This window comes from Hypanus sabinus, chromosome 23, assembly GCF_030144855.1.
Source record: "Hypanus sabinus isolate sHypSab1 chromosome 23, sHypSab1.hap1, whole genome shotgun sequence".
NCBI lineage: Eukaryota > Metazoa > Chordata > Chondrichthyes > Myliobatiformes > Dasyatidae > Hypanus > Hypanus sabinus.
In genome coordinates, this window is record NC_082728.1 from 35298706 (window position 1) to 35322394 (window position 23689).

At 39.7% G+C, this 23689-nt stretch overlaps 1 protein-coding gene across 1 annotated transcript in view; it reads left to right on the top strand.

Moving 5' to 3' along the window:
• The window catches only part of zgc:171844 (uncharacterized protein LOC100151763 homolog), a 64506-nt gene that overhangs the window by 18616 nt on the left and 22201 nt on the right, over positions 1 to 23689 (top strand). The window contains exon 3 of the mRNA XM_059948717.1: positions 21515 to 21588. Coding sequence (XP_059804700.1) covers positions 21515 to 21588 — 74 coding nt within the window. The remainder of the gene's footprint in view (positions 1 to 21514; positions 21589 to 23689) is intronic.

The window sequence follows — 23689 nt, forward strand, 5'->3', positions numbered from 1 at the left end:
CCTTGGTCATACTTCCATAAACCATTTTGAATATGAAAACTTCTGTCCAAAATACTCTGACTCTGCTCTTATCCCCACTCTGACCTACTAAAGTCTGGTCCTCTCCATGTCCATGATTGTGATTCCTTTTCCCTGACCATCACAATCCCCTGTCTACTTACCTTCCCCCTTCTCCTCCTCCACTTTCAACAGCCATGATCCACAGCCTGACTGATGTCCTGCACTGGCAGCACCAAATGGAGGAAAGGCCTTTGTGTGTAGAACAGTGATTCCGAACAGGGGCAGTATTGCCCCCTCGGGGGGTGGTTACGTGTCCTAAAGGGGTGTTAGGGGAAATAGAAGTCATCAGCGGGTGTAATTTGAGGCACAAGACCCGACCAGCTGTGGCAACTTGCTGGCATCATCAACATCCAATGGGCATTCCCAGTCTGTTAACTTTCAATTTTTATTTAGCCCCATTAGCAATGGATAAATATGTATGGCGTGATTTCAATGAGTCTGAAGGCGGTGAAGCCTTGAGTGCTAATCCAGCTAAGAAACAGACTACAGAAAGTGCGTCAATGCATTGTTGTATACCTGAAGTATGGTTTCATTCCATTCCCATCAGATCAGCGATTCCCCATGTGTCTTATCTGTAAAACTGTACTGTCTAATGAAGCCATAAAACCATCAAGATTGCAGGAGCACTTCTGTAACAGACACCCTGGAAAGGCTACTTATGGTATAAGTCATTTCCAGAAGGTGAAAGAAGCATTTTAAAAGCATTGCACACTCGAGTCATTTGCCAAGAAAGTTCAAAATGACATTGATAGTGATCTCATTCTTCTTACAACATTTCCAGAATAATAGCAAAGTGTGGAAAATCTCATACAATTGGTGAGATTAATAATGCCAGATGTTCTCAAAATGGATTCCAGTATTTTAAAATCAATTCCCCTGAGTAATAACTCTGTAGCTCGTCATATTGATGAAATGAGTGAAGACATTGAGTACCAACTACGCACAGAGCTATAAAAATCAATTTGGGATACAGCTGGATGAGTTAACTATGTGAGACAATGAGGCATTGCTAATGGCATATGTACAGTTTATCAAAAATGGAAAAGTTTATGAAGAGATTCTCTATTGTAAAAAGTTAAAAACAATTATCAACAGAGAATCAGTCTACAATGAGCTCAAAATGTATGTTGAGGATAAAAGTATTCTGATGAGGAACATGATTTCTTGTGCAACAGATGGAGCACCGTATATGACAGGTCACCATGCTGGTTTAGTGGCGTTTATGAGAAAATAAATTCCAAGTCTGTTTGCAATCCATCATCAACATCTCACAGCCAAAGTCCTTAGCCAGCGACTTTTTTCAAGCATGACTCTTGTAATATCTGCTATCAACAAAATTAAAGCTCATCCATTAAACAGAGGAATATTTTGCCAGTTATGCCAAGATAACGGTGAAGAGTCTGAACACTTGCTTCTTCACGTTGAAGTTCATTGGCTGTCAAAAAGCTGCTATTTCTTTGAACTTTCTGACACTGGTTGAATTTTTGCTCAAAAGTTGACAAGAGCTTGGAAAACGAGAATGAACTTCTATGTGGAGATGTGGCATACTTAGCCGATCTGTATGTCAAAATGAACATTCTAAGTATGAAACTGCAGGGTGACAGTTTCAATTTAATCCAAGCAAAAAGTGCATTGTCCACTTTTATGGGAAAATTGGAAATATATATGCGAAACATTGGGAGAAGAATGTTCTCACAGTTTCCCTGCATGGAGAGTATGAAAAGTATCACTTTCACTGACAGTGATTTTCAAAAGTACTGATTACACCTCCAGTCACTAAAGAAGGATTTTCAGAATCTATTCAAGGATTTGAACAATCTGGAAGCTCCAGACTGGGTAATTAACCAATTTCTTCACAAGGTGGAAAGACAGGAAGAGAGATTGCAAGAATAAATTATCAAAATTCAGAATGATGAAGAAACAAAATTACTTTTCAAATCACACAAACCAATCTTCCATCCTTGGACTCACTTTACACCACACGCTGTTGGAGCAGTGCTGCCACGATAATCAAGGACAAGACACACCCAGCCGACACACTTTTTGTCCCACTTCCCTCCGGGAGAAGGTTCAGGAGCATGAAGATTCGTACGGCCAGATTTGGGAACAGCTTCTTTCCAACTGTGATAAGACTGCTGAATGGATCCTGACCCGGATCTGGGCCGTACCTTCCAAATATCTGGACCTGACTTGCACAACCTTACTTTCCCTTTTCTATTTTCTAATTATGATTTATAATTTAAATTTTTATAATATTTACTTCAATTTGCACTTCAGGGAGCACGAAGCGCAGGAACAAATATCACTGTGATGATTGTATGCTCTAGTATCAATTGTTTGGTGACAATAAAGTAAATATGAAGTCTCCTGGTCTTTGGAGAAGAGTCGAACTGCTCTTCATTGTGTTTCCATCCTCCTGCCTTTTTGAAAGCAGATTTCAGTGCAGTGAACCACAAACTCATAAAAAGCAGAAACCGCTTGGACTGTGTTACGCATGCAGACTTAAGGCTTTTGCTGTCACAACTTGAACCAGATATTTCAACTCTTGCTGAAAACCCTCAAGCTCATGGACGGCATTGATATCAAAGCTGCTGTACAGAGCACAAGTACTGTGTAAGCTATGTTTCAAGAAAAATAAAAATTTTACTGGTAACAACCATTTAACCCATCTAGGTGAAACATTGCCGTAGTAAAGCAGCATCCATCATCAAAGATCTCTACCACCGAAGCAATGCTCTTTTCTCGCTGCTGCCATCAGGTAGAAGGTACGTGAGCCTCAGGACTCGCACCACCAGGTTCAAGAACTGTTACGACCCCTCAACCATCAGGCTCTTGAACAAAAGGGGATAACTACACTCATTCTATTTCTGGTGTTCCCACAACCGATAGTCTCACCGAAGGACACTTTATCTTGTTATTTCATGCCCTTGCTATTTATTGCTATTTATTTATATTTGCACAGCTGTTGTTCATTGATCCTGATTACAGTTACCGTTCTTTAGATTTTCCAAGTATGCCCGCAGGAAAAAGAATCTCAGGTTTGTATGTGGTGATATGTATGTTCACAGGTCCGATATAATATTCATGTTTTTGAACACTAAGTCTGTATTTAAGAATCCCAGAATCACTTATCAGCCACTCTATCAACATGCCCTGTCACTCCTACCCTTAAGAGCTACGTTATTTGAACTACATCGTTTCCCTTCATTCTTTCTCCCATAATTTCTTACTTCCCTGTACAGTATTAAATTCTATTTGCTAGTTGTTCACCCATTCATCCAGGCTAATTTTGTCTTTTCTGTTACTACCTGTCGCTTTATCTGTGATTCAGTTGTTGAAATCTATGAGACAACTCCCTTTCTAAGGGCTGCGATGCAATATACCCTACTGCTGTCTGTTAGGCCTTCTGTCAGTTATCATTAACTTTTTGTTCTTGCAATGCTGTAAAATCCACTCACTCTCACTGGGCCGAGTGCACCATGCTCCCAGAAACATTTTATATGTGGTGGCACCATTTCCCTCCTTTGCAAGGTATTTGATTTTTTTTTCAGTATTTGTGGGCCTCAGGCAGTGACTCATGGCTCACCCGTTCCAAGTATCTGCCCACAGCTGATATTCAGAACACAGTTCATAAACACAAGAAATTCTGCAGATGCTGGAAATCCAGAGTAACACACACTAAGTGCTGGAGGAGCTCAGCAGATCAGGCAGTATCTATGGAGAGGAATAAAGAGCCAGTGTTTTGTGCTGAGGCTCTTCATCAGGACTGGAAAGGAAGGGGGAAAGAAGCCAAAATAAGAAGGTGGGGGTGGCAGAGAAGGAGTACATGCTGGAAGCTGATGGATGAAATCATAAAACCATAGCATCAGGCCATTCACCTCATCAAGTCTGCTCTGCCATTCCATCATGGCTGATTTATTATCCCTGTTAATTCCATTCACCTGTCATCTCCCCATAATCTTTGATGCCTTTTCTCATCAAGAACCTATGCACCTCCAATTTAAATATACCCAATGTCTTAGCCTCCACAGCCAATGAATTCCATAACTTTACCACCCTCTGGCTAAAGAAATTCATCCTTAACTCTGTTCCAAAGCAGTGGCTCCTGAAGTGAGCGAGATCACTTCCCCTGGGGTCAGTTGGAGTTTCTAAAGTGGTAATAAAGGTAAAGGGGGGGTGGGGAGCACATGGTAGCAAGAGGGGTAGATGATGGATTACTGGCTTAATATAAGAAATTAATTACTTATTATAAACATTTGTTCCTCAGTACTTCATAATTGATTACAATGATTATGTAATCATTTATATCTTGCTAACTCACCATTCTCATAGACTTTGCTCAAAGCACATTGTAGTTGATTTGGCATATCATGATTTCAAGGAAATTATGTGAACCTTACCAAAGTCAAATCAGTCTTCTCCACATTTCTGCCCAAGTTAACCCTATTTAGGTACAACATTGGCCGCCGCACACTTTTCCGTTTTCTGAGGCTCTCTGAGAGGGAAGAGAAAGGAAGATTATCAGATGATAAGCTTCAAGTATACTATGCCCACCTGGGTGAGCTGCTTAATGACAAGTCAGAAGATTTCAGAATCTTCTCTTGATCCAAATTCCAGATTGGGTGATAAATCCATTCCTGAACACCTGTATTGGGGAATTAACAGGAAGGATAGGGGAAGAACTGACCTCACTACAAATTGACTTTGACCTGAGGCTGAGGTTTAAAAAATCATATCTAGTCATTTGGTTGCAGAAAGAAATCTCTGAACTCTATCCTGCGCTGTGGATATAGGTCAAGATGTTCTTTATTGCCTTTCCAACACCATATTTAGAGAAGTGCAGTTTCAGTGCAATCACCCAACTTCTTTCAAAGCAATGAAACAGACTGCAAATTACTCACTGTAGGGATCCAAGGCTCCCTCTGAGTGACATTCAACCTGGTGTTGAGAAGCTGATATCACTACACCAAGCCCACCCATCTCATTGAAAGGTGAAAAAGCAATGAAGTAGTGAATACTTGAATGATGAAAACTGTTTTTAACTGTAATTAAATAAATAATTTTATTTGAAGCTTTAAATAGGTTTGAATTTTTTTTTGCAGTTATTTGTCACTTGTGTTTGTATTCATAGTTTCTGTTTTCTTTCACTGTGCATCGTAAATCAAAATTGTTTATAGTTTTTATGTAATGGCTGGAAAGGGAGAGGGTTTGCTGAGGATATGGTCTGGGAGCTAAGGGGTGGTAACCCAAAGAAGGTTGGGAACCACTGTTCAAAAGGGATATCCTTATCTTACAAGGATCCTGGAATTCCCCACTATAGGAAACATCCTTTCAATGTCCACTCCAGCTAGGCCTTTCAGTATTTGATAGGGTTCAAAGAGATCCCCCTTCATTCTTCTGAACTCCAGCAAATTCAGGTCCAGAACCATCAACTGTTTCATATACATCAACCTTTTCATTCCGAGAATCATTTTCATGACTCTCCTCTGGACTCTCTCCAATGCCTGCACATCCTTTCTTAGATAAGGGCCCCAAAACTGCTCACAATACTTCAAGTACAGTCTGACCAATGCCTTATAGATCCTCACTATCCTTTTTTTCCCAATTCTACTCCTCTTGAAATGAATACTATAATTGCATTTGCCTTCCTTCTCAAACAGGTGAGGGTATGACACTTGGGGGGAGGGTGGGAAAGGGAGGACAATGTGAGAAGCTGGGAGGTGATAGGTGGAAAATGTTAAGGTAACGGGCTGAAGAAGAAAGAATCTGATAGGAGAGGAGAGTGGACAATGAGAGAAAGGGAAGGAGGAGGAAGAGGGAGGTTATAGGCAGGTAAGGAGAAGAGAAGAAGAAAGAGAGGAACCAGAACGGGGAATGGAAGGAAAGAGTAGGGGGTGGAAGGAAAAATTACTGAAAGATAGAAAAATCAATGTTTGTGCGATCAGGTTAGAGATGACCCAGGAAGAGTATGAGGTGTTGCTCCTCCAACCTGATGGTGGCCTTATCGTGGCAGTAGAGGAGGCCATGGTTGCTTCTAATAACCCTTTGCTAATACGCTTATTTGGATTGGATGGAAGCTTTAAATCAATGTGTTTCTATGTGGATTAGAACTAATCAATGAATTATCCTGAATTTGTTGTAAATTTGCTGATATCTTCAGGGAAGTGTTATTCCAGTGCTGCAAATTTTAGCTCATTATGTGAAATTGTTCAGATATTTTGAGTGCAGTTGTAAACTTACCTGAACTATTATAACAATAACCTTGAAGCAATACAATGCATTGTTTTTTTTAAAATATTGGTAGGAAGAGTTACTTATTTACTTAGAGGTACAGCACAGTAACAGGGCCTAGCTTATATTTATGCAACATCCTTACTTTTGCATGCAATGAGATAAAATGAAATTGAATACAAAATAGATTATTTAAGGGTAAACATTCATCTAAAACAAAGAGTTCCTGATCTGGGGTCCACAGACCCCTCAGTTAATGGTAAGAGTCCATGGCGTATAACAATTAGGAACCCCTGGTCGAAAGTCAAGAATGAGCCATTGTTCATGAATTACTCATTGCTTCCAATATAAAGACAATGGCCTAGAGACTTAACAATGTCCTGCTGCTTATTTCAGTACTACACAACTGAAAAATGCTCTTTTCACATTATAAATTGTGATAGCAGCTATTTCCATGTGGTTTTTAATCTTTCTGGAATATCATTTGAACGCTTCCTTGCATGGGGTATATTTACATATCTGACTTGATATCCACATTAGTATAGATCAGGTGATGTTATTTCCTGTATGACCCTCTTTTTGGAGTGTTTCTAGCGAAACTGAGCCATGCTATTCTGAGGAATGACCATCGCTGGTTGTCGTTAGGACGAGCATGTTCTATCAGCACTGAGGTCAGTCTTCTAGCCTTCAAGGCAACCTTCCCCACAGTATCGACCTCACTGTCACCAAGCTCATCTCCAGCCTCTCTTTTGAATATTGGCCTTATCGCTCATCTACACCACTGTCCTCAAGCTCTTCTACACCCAATCCAGTCCCCAAGCATCATGTGCCAGACCAGTCCAACCCTTTTGTTCTCTGGTTGAGACCTTTGTCCATGAACAGAAGTCATTTATTATCCTCCCTCAGCGTCTGAGCAGGTCTCTAAATTATCAAACCTGTCTCACTCAAACATCACGGGCCAGCTTCAGTTCCAAATGGCCTATTTTCCGTAATGCACGGTGCAATAAATAGAAGAAAAAGTTACGTTTGTTCGATTGCGCATTGCTGAGCACAACGACTTGTAGACTAGCATTGTGAAGATATCTGCACATTATTGGCTGCTGAAACTTTTCCTCTTAAAATTTAAAGACCCTTTTTGTGAAATAGCAATTTATCTTGCCCCATATGTTTCATATGTGGTTGAATTCAATGTGTGAACATTACTTCGTCAAGAATCCATACTGTGCTCTCTGATAGTTTTTCCTCTCAGGAAATGATCAGTCAATGTTCCTTTTCAAACTGATAGCAGATTAGAAGCAGATAGACATTACTTAACCTGTTATTTTTGTTTTTCTGTATAGCTAGATAGATACTTTATTGATCCCAAAGGGAATTACAGTATCAGAGTAGCATTACAAATGCACAGGTATATAAATATTCGAAGAAGTAGAAAGGATAATATATGTTACCTCAAACAGTCTAACAGGAGGGGGGGGGGGGTCATCACTTCTCCTGTAATTGGTTGACTTTTTATAGAGTCTAATGGCCTAGGGTGAGAATAACCTCATTTAGCACTTTTTGGAGCAGCACAGTTGTCTTAGTCTATTACTTAAAGTGTTCCTCTGATCAGCCATTGTAGCATGCAGAGGGTGAGAAACATTGTTCAGAATTGCCAGGATTTTCTGTAGGGTGCTTTGTTCTACCACAGCCTCCAGTGTGTCCAGTTTGATTCCTATAACAGAGCCATCCTTTCTAATCAGTTCATTGGGCCCGTTGGCTTCACCTCTGTTGATGCCATTCCCCAGCACACCACCACATAGAAGATTGTACTGGCAACAACAGTCTGGTAGAACACATGAAGGAGAGGCCTGCCTACTCTAAATGACTTCAGTCTCCTCAGGAAGTAAAAGTGACTTTGGCCCTTCTTGTCCACAGCTTCGTGTTGGTGCCCCACTTGAGTCTGTCATCGAGGTGCGCCACACCTCGATGACAGACTTGTAGGTCCACACCATCAGTTGTAACATGGAGCAGTGCAGGACTAGTCTTCCTAAAGTCCATCACTGTCTCCTTTGTCTTACTGATGTTGAGCTGCAGATGATTCAGCTGGGACCATTTGACAAAGTCCTCCACCAGGGTCCTGTATTCAGCCTCCCGTCCTCCCTTTATACACCCAACTATTGCTGAGTCATCAGAGAATTTCTGCAGATGCTGTATCTAGGGGTTGGACAAGAAATTCTATGGTTGCAAAAGAGACACCAGAATGGTGTGTTTCATCCCAGGCGCTAGGATCCAGGATATCTCAGAGCAACTGCAGAATATTCTCAAGGGGGTGGGTGAGCAGCCAGAGGTCGTGGTGCACATTAGCACCAAAGCCATAGATAGAAAGAGAGGAGAGGCCTTGCACAGTGATAACAGGGAGTCAGGAAAGAGGTTGAAGAGCAGGATGTTCAAGGTAGTAATCTCAAGGTGGTACAGATGAATGAGTCGCTGAGGAACTGGTGCAGAGAGCAAGGATACGTGTTCTCAGTACCTGGAGCTATGGTGTTATGGCCATTAAAAAGACTTGGTTGAGGGAGGGACAAGATTGGGTGCCTAATGTCCCAGGGTTTCAATGTTTTAGGAAAGGTAAATTAAAAGTGAAGCAGGAGAGAGTTGCGCTTGTAATCAGGAGCAATATCACAACTGCTTTCAGTGGGGACATAATGGGGGGCTTGTCCATTCATTGAGGGTATATGGGTGTAACTCAGATAATGGTGTGGCTAGGTTTTACGATGAAGCCTGCCTAGTAAAAGAAAACATAGTCATCTTCAACCCAGGCACAGCCAGAAATAACCAGCTTGTTTTAAAATCCAAGGAAATATAAGGATTAGGGTTTGTCATTCACCACATTCACGGAAAGCATGCGTTCTTTAAAATGGCTTTGTTCATCCTCATTGAGGTTCTCAACTTCCTCCACTGATTGCTGCGTACGACTCAGGCATTTTGCTGTTATGCCTTTTGAATATGTGGATTACTTCCCTCTCGCAAACAATTAATCTACCTGCGAAAGCACATCATTCTAATCTGTTTTCTTTGTGTACAGCACAGATAAGAGAGCAAGTCTTCTGATTCTAACCCGTGCTGCCTTGATGAGACAGATATAATCTTGCTCATTGGTAATCTGTATTTCTTTTCCATTGTAATGATACTATATAAAGTTTCACTATACAAAAGGGGTGGGTAGAGGAAAAAATTAGACTCGATAAGATTTAGAGCTCCGAGATCAACTGAAATTCATAAAAATACCAAACAAAGGACAAATGTATTCAGATTTAACTTAAGAGTAATTTAATATTACTGTCTTGACCCTGAAAATATATTTTGCAGATTGAATTGATATGGAACTAAAAATTCCATTCTATGTTAATAGTCAGACTCTGAAGAGCTACAGGTAGCAGGGAATATCATTATATGATGCACACAAATGCTCTAAGACTCCGATACCAAAGCAAAGCCAAAACCAGATCAAATCTTTGAAAACAGTGAAGAAAACCAAAGCTATTTATATTCTTTGCTTGCTGCTGGGAAATCAAACCATTGATCACTCCTTGACGTTATTCTCAAGAAAAGAGGTGTGTTGTAAATTCCTTTTTTAAAAGGCTCTACTCCATAGTTAGCTGTCCTTGGTAACTACAGTGAACAAGGTTTCGACAAATCATAAAAAATCCTATGTGTTTTTACATTTCCTAAACAACTATTTTGTTATTTGGCATTGTGTTTTGTTCAATTTTAGTTCAAGTTACATTCAGTTTAAGAATTTCCTTTAGCTGACTGCCACGGAATAGACTTACTCCTCTGGACCTGTGCACTCAGATCTTGAGAACATTTTCAATAGGAAGCAGCTGACCTAAATGAGTTTTCATTATTGCTTTCATTGTCCCTGTTAGAAAGCTGTTTAAAAATATGAGATAAATTCAATAACATATCTGAGATACTGATGTTCACCTTGAACTGACAAGCATCATCTATCTTATTAGTGAATCAATAAGGAAAGTTATTGGAAAAGCACCATTTAACATACTTTAGTGAGATCCAATGTGGATTTGGGGACCACTTCATCAAACACCTTTGCTCCGTTCACCACAAAAAAAAAATGGATTTCCAGGTGGCCACCCATTTTAATTTGACTTTCCATTTCCATTCCGACATGTCAGTCCATTGTTCCTCTTCTGTCACAATGAGGCCGCACTCGGGTTAGAAGAGCAACATCTTCTGTCTGAGTAGTTTACCACCTGATAGCATGAATATTCATTTATCTAACTTCCTATAATTTCTTCCCCGTCCCACTCTCTCGTTTAAAGGTTAGCTTTATCTGTGACATGTACATTAACACACAGTGAACTGCATTTCTTGTGTCAAATCAAACCAGCAAAAATTGCACTGGGTAGCCTGCGAGTTACCACGCTTCCTGCACCAATTCAGTATGACACTTTTTCCATTATTTTTCCATTCTCCATTCTGATTTCCCTCTTACCCCTTCTCATCTGCACATTGCCTCCCTCTGGTGGCCCTCCTCCTTCCTTTCCTTCTACGGACCACCAGATTCCTTCTTCTTCATCTCTCTACCTCTTCCACCTATCACCTCCCGGCTTCTTCCTTCATCTCCTCCCCCACCCACCCACCTTCCCTCTCACCTGGTTTCACTATCAACTGCCACCTTGTACCTCTCCCCCGAGCCGTCTTATTTTAGCTTCTGACCCCTTCCCTTCCAGCCCTGATGAAGGGTCTACATCTGAAACATCGGCTATTTATTCCCTTCCATACTTGCTGCCGGACGGCTGGGGTCCTCCAGAAGTTTTGTGTGTTGCTCAAGATTTCCAGCATCTGCAGAATCTCTTGTGTTTATGATAAACATTATCCACAGTGTTGTTTTATAAAGTAATATTTCATTAGGGCTATAGGAAGAATGACAGGAATGAACGATCAGCATTTTTCTTCACAAGATATCAAAATTTCAGATGGTAGTCTAATAAAGTAATTGTGTTGTCTGTATTTTTAAGCACTATGTGATTGATTTTGCAAGTGAAATACAATTTGAAACTTAACTATGTAGCAGATAATGCAAACTTAATTTACCAGGTTCCATGTCCATGATACATCAATGTGCTGAACACGTAGAGCGTGGGTGATGTCAGTCCAGAAGCAATACTCAGTTGACAGACCTCCTGTCAAAATGAATTATGAAAGTATAATTAAGGCTTAGTGTGGACCATGCACAGGGAAGCAAGTAATGGCAGCAGGGACATGATCTGTGTTGGTACTATTTAAAGACAGGATCAGTTACCTGTGGGGTTGCTGTGGAGTCATTTGGATTTGAGTACATTATTTTGTGAGCTCTAAGACTTCAGATGCAAGTTATGGACAAGGGCCTTTACTGCAGTGGTCTCTCGACTCTCAGGATGTCCAGGAATAGTAGAGGGGTCAAAGGCAAGGGCTATTTGACAGAGAGTCTGAAAGTGGAAGTGAACAGCTCTGGCTAAGATGCCTCATCACTTAAGAACTTCTCAGAAGTTCTCCAGCTACCTCCAGCTGTCCAGGAAGTGATGACTACAGAATCTAAACTCCAAGGCTGGGTTGCTGCTGCTCTACCAGGCCCTGCAGCTTCACTGAAGTTAACTCATGCATCTGTGGAGCAGGGTGCCCATCCTGTGGCAGTGCTGCTCTCCTTTAACATCAGCTGCATAAAGAGTCGCAGCGGTGGTTGGAATCCTCGCTGACCTCCCCTTTTAAATCAGGCTGTGACTGATAGACCGAATCAGTTTATGTCCGTACAAAGTTATTTATGCTCTGTCAATTCCATTATTATTCATGCATGAAATGCATACGCAAGAGACTTCAGAAAAAAAAATGGTAAGGGCACCACATTGGCAGCATTTTAGAACATTTTTTAAATGATAAAGTACTTTTTTGCTCATTGTGTTTATAGCATGGAAATGGCAGTAATAACAATGCATGGCATAAATCATAGCAGTGGCTGAACAGTTTTACAAGAAAACAAGAGAGTAGGAATGAGCTGGTCACTTTTGGGATTTGTGATCAGAAGGAGGTCGTTGGGTTGAGAGTTGGTGCTTGGCTGCTCCCAATCTTTATTGATGGTGTGGACGAGGCATCAATGTAATCTGTCTAAGCGTGCTGATGATATGAAGCTACATAGCAAAATGGGTTGTAAGGAAAGTCCAGCAAGGGTTAAAAGAGGTGGGTGTTCAGCAGGGACCAGGAGTCCTTGTATACAAATCATTGAAAGTTAATTCAGATGTGTGGAATGCAACTTGAAAGATAAAGGGCATTTTGAGCTTTGTGGAAGCAGAAATGAAAACTGGAGTATAGATAGCTTGTTCTAGTTGGAGAGAGACTGCATCAGAACATTTTGTCCAAGTAGGAAAGGTATGCAGTACATATGATAAAGGGAATGCTATGATTCATTAGATTAAGACCATAAGATATAGGAGCAGAATTCGGCCATTTGGCCCATTGAATCTGCTCCACCATTTTATCCTGGCTGATCTGTTATTCCACTCAGCTCCAATCTCCTGCCTTCTACCGTAATCCCTTCATGTCTTGATTACTCAAGAATCTATCAACCCTTGCCTTAAGTATTCATAAAGACTTGGTCTCCACAGCTTCCTGTGGCGACTTATTCAACAGTTTCACCACTCTCTGGCTGAAGAAAGTCCTCCTCATCTGCATTTTAAAAGTACACTCCTCTATTCTGAGGCTGTGTCCTCAGACACTAGTCTTTCCCACTATAGGAATCATCCTCTGCACATCCACTCTATCAAGAGCTTTCTCCATTCGATAGGTTTCAATGAAGGCACCCCTTATTCTTCTGAATTCTGGTGAATACAGGCCCAGAGCTATCAAACACTCTTTTTATGACAAGCCATTCAATCCTGGAATCATTTTCGTGAATTTCTTTTGAAGTCTGTCCAGTGTCAGCATATCCTTCCTAAGAAAAGGGGCCCAAAACTGCTCATGACTCCAAGTGATGCCTCACCAGTGCTTTGTAAAACCTCAGCATTACATCCTTTTATATCCTAGTCCTCTCAAAATGAATGCTAATGTTGTATTTGCTTTCCTCACCATAGATTCAACCTGCAAGTTAACCTTTAGGGGATCCTGCACAAGGACTTCCAATTCCCTTTGTGCCTCGGATTTTTGGATTTTCGCTCCATTTAGAAAATAGTCTACTCTTTTATTTCTTCTACCAAGTGCATGACCATACACTTCCCAACACTATTCCATCTGCCAATTCTTTGCCCATTCTCTTAATTTGTCTAAGCCTTTCACAAAACTACCCGCCCCTCCACGTGTCTTGGTATCGTCCCCAAACTTTGCAACAAAGCCATTAATTCCGTCATCTAAAACATTGACATGTAACGTAAAAAGGAGTGGTCCCAAAACAGATGCATGTGAAACACTGATAGTCTCCGGCAGCCAACCGGAAAATTCTTTTTTCCCTGCTAGTCAGCTGCAAGTACACAACATCAAGCAATTATCCTTTGTCTATCCTTCTTGTTATTTCTTCAAAGAATTCCAACAGGTTTGTCAGACAAGATTTTCCCTTGAGGAAACCATGCTGACTACAGTCTGTTTTATCATGTGCCTCCAAGTACCCCAAAACCATATCCTTAAGTATCGATTCCAATATCTTCCAACCACTGAAGTCCAACTAACTAGCCTATAAGTTCCTTTCTTCTGCCTCTCACCCTTCTCGAAGAGTAGAGTAATATTTGCAGTTTTCTGGTCTTCTAGAACCATTCCAGATTCTATTCATTCTTGAAAGATTATTAGTGATGTCTCCATAATCTCTTCAGTCATCTCTTTCAGAACCCTGGGGTGTACACCATCTGGTCCTTGTGATTTATCTACCTTCAGACCTTTCATTTTTCTAAGAATTTTCTCTCTAGTAATGGCAGCTTCACACAATTCTCTGACACTCTGGAATTAAAACCATACTGCTAGTGTCATTTCACCGATCAAAACTGGAGGGCAGCACCTATGGGAAGGGCCAGCCTGACCAATCATGGATACCATGCTAAACCAGCTCTAGCGTCTCCTCTCCCGGATGCTGCAACAGCTAAGCCTGAAGCTTGTGGCCTAGTCCTCACTAAAACCAAGGCCACACAGCTCCCTCACTGTCTGTCTCACCAATAAACAAAGGAAACAGACTTGCAGCATTGTACATTTTTGATATCCAATGGGGTCTTGCAATTGCAAGAGAAGTCTCCGAGACAATCACTTGCAGTTGGTCTACACATAGTCTTTGTGCTCCTATGCCTATGCCTTCCTGTAGCAGGTAGTAACATGATCTGCCCGAAGTCCGGCTCCTCCACCAACTCACTGGTGGGGTAGACCTGCAGTACCTTAAGTTCTTAATATCCAGCATTGTCCTGTGATCATAAACAAAAACATTTTAAAAAGACAAAAACTCCTTTGGTTGGCCCCCGAGATGCATCTGCATCCGAATACACTTCCATCTTGCCAGAAGACCAATGAAGTTGGTATCCATCATTAAGTACCTCAGCATCTGGGACATACCTTCTTCACGTTACTATCAGCAGGGAGGAGTGTGAAGATGCACTATCAACATTTTAGGACCAGCTTCTTCCCCTCAGCCATCAGATTTCTGAATAGTCCACAAACATTACCTCACCCTTTCATTGATAGGCACAAAACTCTCACAATACACCAAGTGTGATTAATGTAGGTGATTCCTGTGATAAGGAGATTTTGGGCCTACATTAATGGGACTGAGAAGTGATTTTATTGAAATGTATAAAGAAAAGATTCTGCACATGCTGCAAATCTAGAGCAACACACACAAACTGCTGGAGGAAGTAGGCAAATCATGCAACATTTATGGAGAGGAATAAACAGTCAATGATGGATCTCAGCCCAAAAGGTCGACTGTTTATTCCCCTCCATAGGTGCTGTCCGGCTTGCTGACTTCCTCCGGCATTTTGTGTTTGTTGATGTTGAAATGTATAATGTTCTGAAGGGGACCAAAAGAGTGGTTGCTGAGAAAATGTTTCTCTTGTGAGGTATATGGAAGCAATAGGTATGGTTTTAGAATAAGGGATTCCCCATTTCAGATTGAAATGAGGAGGATTTTCTTCTTGGCAAAACTCAACAGATGTGTAGTGGAAAGTGTGCTGACTGGCTGCATTATAGTCTGGTATAGGAACACCAACACCGTTGAGCAGGAAACCCTACAAAAGGTAGTGGATTCAGCCCAGTGCTTCACAGGTAAAACCTTTCCAACCATTGAGCAAGTCAACATGAACCATCGCTGTAGGAAAGCAGCATCCATTATCAGAGATGCTCACCACCCAGGCCCAGATCTTTTCTCACTGCTGCCATCAGGTAGAAGGTACAAGGGCTTCAGGACTCGCACCACCAGGTTCAACCATCAGGCTCTTGAACAAAAGGTGATAGCTATACTCATTTAAGGACTCTTTTATCTTGTCACTTCATGCTCATATTTTTTGCCATTTAGTTATTATCTGCATTTGCACAATTTCTTTACAGTTCCTGATGTTTATAGTTTACAGATCCTGTTTACAGTTACTGTTCTATTGATTTGCTGAGTGCGCCCCTGGAAAAAGAATTTCCGAATTGTATGTGGTGACCTGTACGTACTCTGATAATAAGTTTTACTTTGAACTTTGAACACTTTTTTCAGAGAATAGTGAAGTTTTGAAATTCTCTATCCCCAAGAGCAGTAGAGATGGAGCTAGGGAATATATTCAAGGTGGAGATTGACAGGTAGTTAAGCACAAAGGTGACACAGTGAATAGAAATAGAGCGTGGGAAGAATAGCAGACTAGGCATGAAGGGCCAACTGAGCCATTCCTGTTTTCGGTTTAAGATGGCGCTACTGAAGGTGTGCGACATGAGGCAAGCGGATCAACTAAAAGCGTTATTCACTCTCCCGTGAATGTTCATTCATTTCCCTGTGGTCTGAGGCTATGAACTGATCCAACTGCTGTGCGTTTCTGCCCTGCTTGGGTGAAGACTGGGGCCCAAAGCTTGGCTTGGGCCTACTCTAGCTGCTTTGGGAGTGGAACTGGGACTCATTCTGGTTTGCGAAGCTGTCAGCTTGCTTGTATTATTTGCTCAATCTGTGTGTATATTTGTTTTTCTCTCTTTCTCTACAGAGCTGTTATGGACTTTTTTTTTATTCAAGTTTCTTGCTTTGTGGCTGCCTATTAGCAAACAAATTTCAAGGTGTATAATTCATACATTCATTGATAATAACTGTGCTTATATTATTGAATCTTAGAATTGGGGGGGACACATATATTTTTATAAAACTGATTAATTTTCCAATTTAAGGACATTGTGCAAGCATTACTTAAAGAGATGAGAAATGAATGTACAATTGTCAATGCACATCCTATCCTTGAAATCAGCCTGGAAAAGATGATCAATAATGATATTTCTTGAAGCTCTTGTTAAAAATTGCATCATATCTATGCTCAGAATGTAATAAAATTGTCATTATTGTGGTGAAAGGTCATTATTTTGGAATGTTAATGAGATATAAAGCATTACATTAATTTACAAAACTTTAATATCTTTAATCGGAGAAAACCAAACATGAAAGGTTTTTTGCGTCTGTATTTACTAAGGAAACTGGCATGGAGTCAATGGAAATAAGGCAAACAAGTAGTGAGATCATGAAGCCTATACAGATTGAAGACGAGGAGGTGCTTGTTATCTTGAAGCAAATCAGAGTAGATAAATCCCCAGGACCTGACAGGGTATTCCCTTGGACCTTGAGGGAGACTAGTGTTGAAATTGCAGGGGCCCTGGCAGATATATTTAAAATGTCGGTATCTACGGGTGAGGTGCCCGAGGATTGGAGGATAGCTCATGTTGTTCCACTGTTTAAAAAAGGCTCTAAAAGTAATCTGGGAAATTATAGGCTGGTAAGTTTGACGTCAGTAGTAGGTAAATTATTGGAAGGAGTACTAAGAGATAGGATCTACAAGTATTTGGATAGACAGGGACTTATTAAGGAAAGTCAACATGGCTTTGTGCATGGTAGGTCATGTTTAACAAATCTATTAGAGTTTTTTGAGGAGGTTACCAGGAAAGTGGATGAAGGGAAGGCAGTGGATGTTGTCTACATGGACTTCAGTAAGGCTTTTGACAAGGTCACGCATGGCAGGTTAGTTAGGAACATTGAGTCGCTAGGTATACATGGTGAGGTAGTAAATTGGATTAGACATTGGCTCAATGGGAGAAGCCAGAGAGTGGTAGTGGAGGATTGCTTCTCTGAGTGGAGGCCTGTGACTAGTGGTGTGCCACAGGGATCAGTGGACTCTGGATGATAATGTGGTAAATTGGATCAGCAAATTTGCTGATGATACAAAGATTGGAGGTGTAGTGGATAGCGAGGAAGGTTTTCAAAGCTTTCAGAGGGATTTGGACCAGCTGGAAAAATGAGCTGAAAAATTACAGATGGAGTTTAATGCAGATAAGTGTGAGGTATTGCACTTCGGAAGGACAGACCAAGGTAGAACATACAAGGTAAATGGTAGGACACTGAGGAGTGCAGTAGAACAGAGGGATCTGGGAATACAGATACAAAATTCTCTAAAAGTGGTATCACAGGTAGATAGGGTCGTAAAGACAGCTTTTGGTACATTGGCCTTTATAAATCAAAATATTGAGTGTAAGAGTTGGAATGTTATGGTGAGGTTGTATAAGACATTGGTGAGGCCAAATTTGGAGTATTGTGTGCAGTTTTGGTCACCAAATTACAGGAAGGATATTAATAAGGTTGAAAGAGTGCAGAGAAGGTTTACAAGGATGTTGCTGGGACTTGAGAAACTGAGTTTCAGAGAAAGGTTGAATAGGTTAGGACTTTATTCCCTGGAGCGTAGGAGAAAGAGGGGAGATTTGATAGAGGTATATAAAATTATGATGGGTGTAGATAGAGTGAATGCAAGCAGGCTTTTTCCACTGAGGCTAGGGGAGAAAAAAAAACCAGAGGACATGGGTTAAGGGTGAGGGGGGGAAAGTTTAAGGCAAACATGGGGGGGGGGCTTCTTCACACACAGAGTGGTGTGAATGTGGAATGAGCTGCCAGATGAAATGGTAAATGTGGGCTCTCTTTTAACATTTAAGAAAAACTTGGACAGGTACATGGATGAGAGGGCTATGGAGGGATATGGTCCAGTTGCAGGTCAGTGGGAATAGGCTGAAAAATGGTTCGGCACAGCCAAGCAGGGCCAAAAGGCCTGTTTCTGTGCTGTATTGTTCTATGGTTCTATGGAAAAACATGAACACATATCTTTTTGCACATCATCTGTAAAGTCAAGAGTGAGTTGCATGATTAGGCAATTTAAAAACTGAATAAGCTCAATGCTTTCATTATCTGTTCTGTCTTCAATGTAAGAGCAATTGTATTCAATAATGATGAATATGTTCATTTATGAAGGTAGAGAAGTTGAAACTGTTTTCAATAAGAGAAAATTAGCGGTCTTGTGAATTATGAGGGATTTTGAACAAAGTAAATGTTAACAATAGAATCATTATTAGATAACTAATTGGTGAGACAGAAGGGAATTTTTGTTATGTTGGAGTTGTTATGATCTCAAAAGCACGGTCTAAAAAAGCATTGGAGTTAGATGCAGTATGCCATATACCTGAGAACTATTTATTCCAAGGGAAAGAATGAGGGTTTGCAAGTAACTGGAAAGCCTTTTTAAAGAACTAACACAAACACAGAGAGCAGAAGTGCTTCATTTTACAGTAATATTAATGTGCCTCTAGTTGTGAAGAAAAGCAAGCGACTTCCATTTTTCTGTTTGAACACGGATTTCATCCCTAATTAGTGAAAGGATGAAGCTCGAAAACTGAGTGCAGAGAAAAAGGCAGCCCGTCTGGTGGTGATAAAGAACCCAGATGAAATGTATTTTCATTTTTCTCCCTACCCTGGTCAGAATTTGAGGGCGGATTTTCTGCTTTGTTGCACATGAGCAGCTCTTATTGAGTATTTGCACATCTGCAATATCCTATCCATTAATTCCAAAAGGAAACTTAACCCCCTCCCCTCTTTATCTTTGTTGTGCACTGGTTTGAGGTCCTTTTATGTCTTGCATGCATAATAAGCTTCTAAGCAATGCTGGTTTTGACTGTGAAAATAAATGATAGAGCTGCAATGCCTTATGACCATTTTTATAAAATCACTCAGTGTTTAACCATTTCTGTAGCTGTCATTTTCTATAAGATTAGATTGTCAGTCCATTTATTTTAAATATTAATTTATACATCATTGGTTTCTTAGTTTAAGTATTGTCATAACTGCTGCTTCACACATACACTCTATTTGCTATGGAAATAGTGTTGTTGATCTAATTAACATTGCATTGGCAGATACATTTCATTAAATAATATCAACATTAAAATAATTAAAATGAATAGTATATTAAAATTTTATATTAAAACATTTTATATTAAAACATTAAAATGAATAGTATATACTCATCTGTAGTGAAAATGCTATAAATTTACTATTATAATGCTTTTTAATGAGGATTGCTATATATAATTGAAAGATATTATGGAACTGGAGGTTTTCAATGACAATAAAGCTCAAGGCATGAAATAAAGTAAATCAGATATTGTAACCGAGCTAGATTGAAACAAGTAATGCTTTCTACAATTTAGAATTGAGCATCTTTGAGGGAGACCATCTGCAACATTTTTCATCTGTTTCCATTCACTGTGTTTCTTTGTTGAAACTCAGACTCTGAGCTGGAATTCAGAAATGAATTTTAGAGCTCTGCAACTTTTTAGTTACTGGTTTTCATTGCTCAAGAGAGAAACAGGCTGAAGACTGTTTACACTGAGTCTCCTCCTCCCAGGGAAGAGCGAGCATCAGGATTATGGAGTCAATGAACGATATAATGTTTTTTGGTTGTGTCAGCTGAGACTTTCTGAGGGAGTAGGGCTCCTACCATGGTGGGGGGGGGGGGCGTAGGTTGAAAATGAAAATACATGTGTTCTAGGTTTCCAGTCATTTTTCCATTGTACTACTTGAAAGTATTCCGGACTTGGTTTAGATAAGGATATAATTTCCAGTGGGAAGGCTGCAACATAAGGAGAAAACTATGTAAATCATTATGTTATAAATCATTTATGGTTAGAAGTTGCTGCTCTTATATTGAAAGACATACAACTCTAAGGTTACCATTGGAATAGAGGTATATATACATAAAGTACAACCTTATTGCACTCATAATTGATTATTAAATTAAGTATTGAAGTGAAGTATTTTAATTTTGTGCATAACTTTTAACAGTGATTAATTTATTACTTAGTTAGTACTTTGTATTGTCTGTTCCAAATAGTTGACAATCCATTGTTAGAGAATTAAAGCTGTTTACAGTGAACATTCACTTAGAATGTACAATCGGAATCAGGTTTATTATCACTGGCATACAATATAGAATGAAATTTGTTATTTGCCGCAGGATTACAGTGCAATACTTTAAAAAGTTACAATAATTTACTGTACTAAATATATAAAAATAAATAAGTAGTGCAACCAGAGACTAAGTAGTTCATAGTTTCATGGACCATTCAGAAATCTGTTGGCAGAGAGGAAGATGCTATTCCAAAAAAGGTGATTGCGTGGCAAGTAAATTTTACATTTTTAACATTGCTGCATAGTATTTACAGCAAGATGCTTCAAAAAGTTAATAAAATCTGAAGCTATAACAATAGTTATTTGATTATTTGATTTTGAACAAACCACAAGAAATGACAAGTTATCATTACAGAAACAAAATGATTCATTGGAGCACAGAAAGGGTGTGATTGCAGTGGAGAGGGTGCAGAGGAGATTCACCAGGATGTTGCCTAGATTGGAATGTCGCAGTTATAAGGAAGGGTTGGATAAGCTGTGGTTGTTTTCCCTAGAAATCAGGAGTCTGAGGGGGTGATCTGATACACATACACAAAAGAAGGATTGATAGAGTAGATAGTAATAATCTTAATATTCTGGAACTCTCGAGAGTAACATAATAAAGTAAGAGATAGAGGGTCTATCTGAGGGGGAATTTCTTCACATAGAGTCATTGTAATCTGGAATACACTGCTTGAGGAGGATTGGATTTCACTATTCTGTTCACTGAAATTGCCCAGTATCAACCTGTTAACTTTATCAATGTACTATTTTGACATTTTCTAGGATGGATGACATACAACTATGTAAAGAAATAACCCGACTTAAGAAAGAGCTGCAGAAACTGGTCTCAATACCAGGTGAGCATTTGAATCTCTCTGAATCTTAAGGAAGTAGAGTAATGAGTATCACAATGAGTAATGAGTATCACAAATCAAGAACCAGCATCTTCTACAAATAGTTAAAACAGTGATTGAATTCCCTGCTAATCACAGGTATAAAGACTGCTTCTACTATATATGAAAGATGGATTGATTATATCACTATTATTTTAGTTTCTGTGTTCCTGAAATGGATATAATGAACAATAATGTATATTAATCCAGTCAGTTTCATTATGGAATTATGGTTAACAAGAAAAGTGATCTACAGAGAGAAATAACATTTTGGATCAAGGCAGCTTTTTCCAAGCATCTGCAGTCCCTTGTGTTTCAATTTTGCAGCTCACTAATGCTGTGTTCACTTTCCTGACAGAAACAATATTTTAGATAGTGCAATACACCATACATTAGAGTGAAAGAAGCCTGTGGTGTCTCAGAATTGTGCTTCAGTAACTGAAGTAAATCACCTTTTACAAATAACCTATCAGTGTAGCTCTGCAGGGTAAATAAGACAAGAAAACCAGTTCCTTTCAAGAGCCATAAGTCAACTCCATATTTTGCAGCTTGCATTCTTTTATCAAAAGAACCCTTTTAGGCCCTTCTGATGGATTAAATAAAAATATTTTTTTCACCATTCTGGAGGTTTTCATGTTTTTAATTGTTTTGGATTAAAATTGTGTTTTTTTTTGCATTTTGAGCCTAGAGAATCAACATTGGGTCCTTATGGATCAGTTTACCAAACTCACTTTGCAGGATAACCAATTATGATGGACCAAAATTGGAGTTGAAATTTATCCCTTTTAATATTTATGTAACAAGCTTATGTAAAATTCCTATTGGAATGTCGACAAGCAGATTAAAGCAATTTAAATTAGATGGGTTAGTAATTGGTAAAAGAGCACACGTAAGACTTTGGTTTTTCATCTTAGTAGTTAAATTATATTCAGGATATTTCCAAACATTGTGTCTTAACTACTGGGTTACCTGTTTTTCACATATCACTCCAACCATTTTGTGAGATTGCTTTGCCTCAGCTTAGTGAGTAATTTTCTGAAGTTGCAGGAACTGAACTTCACCAAGAGCCCGCATACATTTCCAAGGCTCCTACCCAAAAAGATTGTGTTGAATTTTATTCCATGTACTTCTCAATCTTCTCACATGATTATTAAATTAAAATGTTAACAATTCCACAACTAACGTTAATGAGAAAATGGGTTAGAGAGCAAATACTGTGTTCCTGTTAAACTGTCAAATGGATATGGGCAGAATATTAATATATTACTCTTTATGTTGGACTAGTGAGTGTAGTTTTCACTACCACTCCCAACCCCTACCTCATTTGAGGATTCCCAAGGATAGTATCATTCATCATTCCTCACATGGTCTCTACTGGTTCATAAGTGAACTATCTCTTGCATTCACTACAGCCAACAGATAGCACCGTGATCGGAATTGGAATCCTGGATGATTTCTCACTTCAAGTGTTTCATTTTGTTTGCACAAAATATATCAAGACTGTTCATATTTTTTTATTAAAATACAGTATGGAGTTGGCCTTTCCTGCCCTTTGAGCCAGGTTGCCCAGCAATCCCTCAATTTAATCCTCACGGGATAATTTACAATGACTAATTATCCTACTAACCAGTATGACTTTGGACTGTGGGAGGAAATCACAGCACTCAGAGGATACCCACGCGGTCACGGGAGAACTTGCAAGCTCCTTACCGGCAGTGGCGGGGAATTGAACCCCGGTCGCCTATGCTGTAAAGCATAGTGTTAATCACTTGTGCACAAATTGAAACCACGATGATTTGTATAAAGTGGGTGCACCAGAAAGAACACATACTTGGATCTGTAGTAAATGGAAATAACATTTGTGTACCACTACTCCTGATGCAGGTTCTTGACCCAAAACATCAACATACAACTTTTGACTGTACACGTTATACAGAATTTTACTATCTTCAGTCTCTTTTGTGTTCGTTTATTTGAACTCCCCTTCTGCAGTTCTGTCCCAGAGACTAATTTTGTTCTCTCTCCATCTGCTGTTTCTGGGATGCTGACCTTCACAGAAGTAGAA